At 44.2% G+C, this 7,500-nt stretch overlaps 1 protein-coding gene across 1 annotated transcript in view; it reads left to right on the plus strand.

Annotated features, from left to right (window-relative positions):
- The window catches only part of LOC143288285 (phenolphthiocerol/phthiocerol polyketide synthase subunit C-like), a 76,237-nt gene that overhangs the window by 29,902 nt on the left and 38,835 nt on the right, over positions 1-7,500 (plus strand). The window contains exons 13-15 of the mRNA XM_076596632.1: positions 1,740-1,938; positions 3,644-3,798; positions 5,765-5,910. Of these exons, the coding sequence (XP_076452747.1) occupies positions 1,740-1,938; positions 3,644-3,798; positions 5,765-5,910 (500 nt within the window). The remainder of the gene's footprint in view (positions 1-1,739; positions 1,939-3,643; positions 3,799-5,764; positions 5,911-7,500) is intronic.

The following is a 7,500-nucleotide window of genomic DNA, read 5'->3' on the forward strand; positions in this document are numbered from 1 at the left end:
GAGTTAACTCGTACCATGATTGATAAGTACATAAATAAACAGATAAACAGAATTGAATAAAAAGAAAAGAAAAAAGAAATGAAAATACAATAGAATAAATAAGCAAACTGATAAAAAGAGAGAGTAAAACACACACACACAAAACCCCATGACAACAATAATAACAGATGAATAAAAAGATAAGCAAATAGATGTTGATAAACACACAGACACAGACACACACCCACACTACGGGACATTTGGTTTAAATAAACTTTAATTATTCAACAATACACATGATTACAATGCATTGAATGACAAAAGAGCATCAACAAGCTTAAAGCTTATACTGTGCTCACAACGTTGCACTTCAATTTTATCATGACGGCAGATGAACCATATTATGACTTGTATGAAATAACATGCATAAACAGTAAGTAATGTAATAATGAAATAAAACAAATAAACAAACAGTCCATAATATAGTAAAATAATGCTAATATCAATATTAACATGAGATTAAATTTATTATCACCAAAGTAATTGGCCTAATAGAAGAAAAACACGAAGAAGAAGAAGAAAATTTAGAAGAATGGAGGGTAAGGTGGTGGAGGAGGGGGAACAGAGGGGAGAGGAGAAATTCTAACAGATCATTGGCCAATCCATTCACCTTGAATATTTGGTCAGTCAAAAAAATTCAAAAAAATACGGGACATTTAGTCTAAACAAACTTTTAATTCGTTTTATCTATGGGACGTATGATCTTGATCAATTAACCTGTAGCGGCTGATGTTGAACGAAAACAGATCCGGTCGGATCTCACGGCCACCCTGCTCATTTATATGTCTCACTCATTGGATCCGTTGTTACTGTTGGCCGCCGTTCTTTCTCTGTCTCTGGACCTTGCAACTGGAATGAACTTCCTCTTTCGCTTCGTCAAGTCTCCACACTCAGCTCTTTCAAGTCTGGCCTTAAAACCCACCTCTTCCCAAAAAAATAGCCTCGCTTCCCTGCCTCTTCCTTGTCTTTAGTTTCTCCAGTGAGTTATGCATGCGTGTGAATGACTGGTGCGAAAGCGCTTTGATTTGTCTCTGCACAAGATTCAGCGCTATATAAATACCATTTATTATTATTATTATTATTAATGTGTCTGTCTGTTCTTGTTTTGTTCTTATTCTTAATCGGTTTTCATTTTCTTCACATTCATTTTTGTTTTGTTTGCTTGTTTGCAGATTCTTTCATTCTCTTCCATTTTGTGTGCATGCATGGATGGATATACATATGTCATTCTATCTTGATGGTGATAATAGCAGTTGTATCTATTGTAGTTATAGCAGAATCAATTGCAACTGTCGTACGTGGATTTGATGATAATAAAAATGCGGCTTTAGTCATCCGGTTGTCGATACTTAGGACATCTCTCTCTCTCTCTTCTGTCCATCTGTCAATCAATCTCTCTCTCTCTTGCTGTCTCCCTTTTCCATTGAATATTATGCATGCAATTGTAACTAATGTAGATTAGCAAGGAAAGTACCTGAAGAACAGTGTCATGCCTATAACCATAATCCTTGGATAAAAACGTCTTGAGCTCTGAGTTCTTTAGCGCTGTTGTTGAACCTCAAGGCCTGACTAACCGCGTTGGGTTACGCTGCTGGTCAGGCATCTGCTTGGCAGATGTGGTGTAGCGTATATGGATTTGTCCGAACGCAGTGACGCCTCCTTGAGCTACTGAAACTGAAACTGTTGTTGAACGAACACAGATCCGGTCGGACCTCACGAGCACCCTGAGGCCGCAGAGCAAAGGTCTTCAGCTGGTGGACCTGGACGTGCCTGTCGCCTACCACAGCCATCACGTGGACTCTTGCAAGGCCCCACTGGCTGAGGCCCTGCAAGGGTTGGTGGCTCATCCTCCGACTGTGCCTCTCGTTTCCAGCGTCACCGGCGAGAGAGTGACTGATGGTGAGAAGGATAACATCATCATAATTATGTCTAATATCATCATCTTTGATGAACACATTATCAATAGATAAACGAAATGTGTGTGTGTGTGTGTGTGTGTGTGTGTGTGTGTGTGTGTGTGTGTGTGTGTGTGTGTGTGTGTGTGTGTGTGTGTGTGTGTAACTATATCGGTATATCTAATCTTACCCACGCCAACGTATAAGTTTGATCATCCAACAGTCTGTATCTCACTATCATCTGTTTGCTGACGATTCTCAACTGCATGATTCCACTATTCCTTCTGAAATTCCATGTTTGGCTTCTAAATTTAGAAAATGTAGCAAAGTGGATGAAACAAAACAAACTAAGAACGAATGATGACAAAACAGAACTCATGTTGACTGGTAATTAAAAAAAAAAAAGCTCAAGCAGATAAATACAACGTCTGTCATAGAAATTTCTTTCTGTAGTTCTGTCCGCAATCTTGGTTTTTACCTGGATTCATCCCTCACGATTGAAACTCATGTGAACCACCTGTGTAAAGTTCTTTACTTTCAGCTTCGTAAGATAAGTAAAATCCTTCCCTTCCTTTCTGTTGCTGGTGCCAACAAACTTACTGCTGCCTTCATTTTATCCCGTCTAGATTATTGCAGTTCTCTCTTAGCTGGCCTTTCCAATGATAAACTCTGCAAGCTCCAGAAAATACAGAATAGTGCAGCTCGATTCGTCCTTAAAAAGTCGAGGAGAGAGACTGCTACTGCTCTCCTGCGGACACTTCATTGGTTGCCTGTTCAAGCCAGAATTGAATATAAAGTTGCCTGTCTATGCTTTCAGTGCCTGAATTGTGATACCACACCCTCATTTTCTGAGCTTGTTAACCCGTTCTTGCCAAACAGAACATTGAGATCTCTCGACTCCTCCCAGCTGTCTGTTCCCCGATTCTTCCTTAACTCCTGTGTAAAGAGGTCATTTTCCGTCTTCGGCCCAACAACTTGGAATTCTCTGCCTATTGCACTCAGACAAACAACTCATCTATCTACCTTTAAAGCATATCTTAATACTTATCTCTTTAAAAAAATACTCGTCATAACTCAGATAGTTCTGTTGTTCCAGGCTCATGACAATGTGAGTGTGTGTGATGGGTGAGTAGAGAGAATGGATGGTGGTGGTGTGGTTCGAAAGAGAGAATGACTACCGATTTTTACCCCTTTTACCTTTTCTATCCAAAACTTTTATTTTACAATTTTTGCAAAATGTATGGCATGCAAATTGTAATTAAGCTCCTTTTTACATGTACGTATTTTAAGTGAAAATTGCTGTTATCTCAGCCGTTTAATAATGTGTGTGTGTGTGTGTGTGTGTGTGTGTGTGTGTGTGTGTGTGTGTGTGTGTGTGTGTGTGTGTGTGTGTGTGTGTTGGAGTGTGACAATTATAGTACTGACAGTATGTTACTTTGTGGGTTTTGTGCATTGTGTTTTTACAATATTATTGATTCTGTTTTATATTTCTACTACTTTTTATGTGCTTTCTTGTTTCACTTTAAGTACTGGACAGTAAAGCGCTTAGAGCTTGCTCATACTTGAATTATATCGCTACATAAAAATAAAATATTCTTATTATTATCATTAACCCTTTATTATTATTATTATTATTATTATTTCTTTATTATTTTTCATTTTTTATTTTTTTAAAAACTTATTTCTTAAAATGACATTTTACCTCAAAGCACCCGGGGTGGAATACTGGGTGGACAACCTCCGCCAGCCTGTTCTCTTCGACCGTGCTGTGGTGGCTTCCAGAGACCCCAAGCACACACCCCTCTTCCTGGAGATCGGACCCAAGCCAGTGCTCAGGGCCCACCTCCCCGATATCTTCCCCAAAGTGAGTGGCGAGCAGCTTATCATTTATTTCTGTGTTTGTTCATCGGTATCAACTTTTGATCAGTCGATCGATTGGTTGATGTATGGGTACTTGCATAGCGTCTACCCTCGGTCAGAGACCAAGCTCCGAGCGCTGTACAAAAAACAAACAAGCAAGCAACAACAAGAAGAAGAATAACAACAAACAGCAACAACAACAACATAAACAAAACAAACAAAAACCGAGTCAAATGCGTGATATGTTTCATGAAAGAGCACGATAGGTGCTCAAGCTTGTTGTTTATTGGTTGATGTATTTATTTCTTCCGAGACATAGGGTGTTGAAAGCTGTGTTTTGTCGAATTAAAAAACAACAACAAAACAAAACAAAACAAAAAAACAAAACAAAACAAAAACAAAACACACACACACACACACACACACACACACACACACACACACACACACACACACACACACACACAAACAAACAACAACAAACAAACAAACAAGGTATTGGAATATTGAACCAAAACCAATAACCAAACATGGTTATGTCTGCCTTCCCTCCCTTCCACCAACTATCCACTCTCCCCTCAACACCACCCCCACACCCACCCTACTCTACCTTACTCCCTTCCACCAACCACACCCTTTTTTACTTTTTTTTCTTTGTGTGTGTGTGTGTGTGTGTGTGTGTGTGTGTGTGTGTGTGTGTGTGTGTGTGTGTGTGTTTGTGTGTGAAGAGCGATCGAATTGCCCCATTGTATCCCCCACCCCTTTGTGTATGGGCCGGTGGCCTTCACAATTAAACCTGTGTCAGTGTCAGTGTCAGTGTGTCCCTTCCACCAAGCATCCATCCCCTTAAACACCAACCCACACCCTTTCCACTACCTCCACTCTCTCCCACCTCCCTCCACCTCCACACCCCTCCACTACCTCCACCCTTTCTCCTCTCCCTCCGCCTCCACACCCCTACCACTACCTCCACCCTCTCCCTATTCCTCCACCTTCACACCCTTTCCACTACCTCCACCCTCTCCCACCTCCCTCCACCTCCACACCCCTCCACTACCTCCACCCTTTCTCCCCTCCTTCCGCCTCCACACCCCCTCCCACTACCTCCACCCTTTCCCTATTCCTCCACCTCCACACCCCCTCCCACTACCTCCACCCTTTTCCTTTTCCTCCACCCCCACACCACCTCCACTACTCCCCCCCTCCTCCCCCTCCCCACTACCTCCACCCTTCCCCCTCCTCATCCACCTCCCACCCCTCCCACTACCTCCACCCTTTCCCTTTTCCTCCACCACCACACCCCCTCCCACTACCTCCATCCTTTCCCCCTCCCTCCAAACCCCACACCCCTCCACTACCTCCACCCTTTCACCTCCCTCCACCACCATACCCCTTCCCACTACCTCCACCCTTTCCCCTCCCTCCACCACCACACCCCCTCCTTTTACCTCCGCCCTTTCCCCTCCCTCCACCACACCACCCCCTCCTTTTACCCCCACCCTTTCCCCTCCCTCCACCACTACACCCCCTCCCACTACCCCCACCCTTTCCCCTCCCTCCACCACCAAACCCCCTCCCACTACCTCCACCCTTTCCCCTCCCTCCACCACCACACCCCCTCCTACTACCTCCACCCTTCCCCCTCCCTCCACACCCCTCCCACTACCCCCTCCCTTTCCCCCTCCCTCCACCTCCACACCCCTCCCACTACCCCCACCCTTTCCCTTTCCCTCCACCTCCACACCCCTACCACTACCCCCCCCCCCTCTCTCCCTCCCCCCCTCACACCCACGGCACCTCCACTATCCCCACGCTTCCTCCCCCCTCCTCCGCAACCACCTCACCCTGTCCACTACCTGCACCCTTTCCCCCTCCTCATCCACCTCCACACCCCCTCCAACACCCCTACCCATTTCTCCCTCTCCACCCACCCTCCCTATTAACTACCCCTACCCTCTATTGCCCACCAGGAGGAGATGCCGTGTGTCATGTCCATGGCCAAGCCCCCAGAGTACAAGGTCTTCCTGCAGTCTTTGGTGGCCCTCTACGGCCACGGGGCAAACCTCAGGTGGGGGCGTCTGCCCACCCTCGGCACCAGGGTCACGGAGGTACCCAGGTAAGACACACCACCCCGGCATTTTTTTTTTTCGATAGTTTCTTGTTTGGTTTTCGTTTTGAATTATCAAAAAAATGTTTAAAAAGAAGAAAAGAAGAACCAAAAAAAGAAAAGAAAAAGAGAGAGAGAGAGAGAGAGAGAAGACAGACAGACAGACAGACAGACAGACAGACAGAGAGCGGACATGGGCTGCACAGATGAGATTCTTCCGGAAACTCCACGGCAGTCTCCTACTACTAGAGATCATGTCACCACTGAAGAAGGGAGTAACCTGTTACTGTCATACCCATTACCTAGCCCTTGACTTCTGCTGACGTCTTTTTTTCTTTTTTGGGGGGTGGGGGGTGGGGGAGGGGGGGTGGGGGAGTTGGGGGGTGGGAGGGGGAAGGCGGCAGTGAAGACATCGCCACCACCACTCTCTTCCACTGCCTGTCCCTGTCTTCCATCAGATAGTATAAAGTCTTCCTGTAGTAGTCTCAAGTTTGAAGCAGGAGTCAGGCAAACCATCGATTTAAAAAAAAAGAAGTAAATAAATAAAAAAAAGATCTAACCACAGTGAGGAAACGGAAATTAATTGGCATCGGGCAAGTCTCACAGATCAGCAGGACTTGCCAAGGTAATACTACAAGGCAAGGAAGAGAGCAAGGAAGAAACCTGTGACGAGGAGGACAGTAAAAAAGACATGGGGGTGGGGGTGACGGGGGAAGGGAGGCAATATCCCAGAACGGACAGGTCTGAGACTCAGCGACGCCCTGAGAGAGATGAGGAACAGGGAAAAATGCTACCAGGTCATCAGTGGTGCCTAGTTAGTCTCGAGACTACGCAATTGAAGAAGAAGAAGAGAAGAAGAAGAAGTAGAAGAAAGAGAAGAAGAAGAAGAAGAAGAAGAAGAAGAAGAAGAAGAAGAAGAAGAAGAAGAAGAAGAAGAAGAAGAAAGAGAAGAAGAAAAAGAAAAAGAAAGAAGAAGGAGAACCAGAAGAAGAAGGAGAACCAGAAGAAGAAAAAGAAGAAGAAGACGAAGAAAAGAAGAAGAACCAGAAGAAGAAAAAGAAGAAGGAGAAGGAGAAGGAAAGAAGAAGAAGAAACAAACCACCCTTCAAGGCTATAGCGGAGGGGGAGAAAATTCTAGCAAGTGTGGGTAAGATTCGATCCCATACTCTCAGATTCTCTTGCTTTGTATGCGGACGGGATGTCACCAGGTCTCCACTCCATAACAACAACAAAAACAAAACAGTAATAATGACAGCAGCAACAACAACAACAACAAGATAAAAACTACTACTACTAATAACAACAACAACATAAAAACTACTACTACTACTACTACTACTACTACTACTACTACTGTATCATAGTTGTGTCCGACCATGAGCATCAGAACAGCTGAGGAGGCAACCGCTGGGCTAGCATTTGATGATAGTGGAGAGTGTCTTGCCCGAACTATGATAATAATAATGATATGATTATGATGATGACAACAACAATAACAACAACAACAACAGTGATAATAATAATAATAATAATGATGATGGTGATGGTGATGATGATGATGATAGTAGTAGTAGTAGTAATAATAATAAGTATGATGAT

Source organism: Babylonia areolata, chromosome 12 (genome assembly GCF_041734735.1).
Source record: "Babylonia areolata isolate BAREFJ2019XMU chromosome 12, ASM4173473v1, whole genome shotgun sequence".
NCBI lineage: Eukaryota > Metazoa > Mollusca > Gastropoda > Neogastropoda > Buccinidae > Babylonia > Babylonia areolata.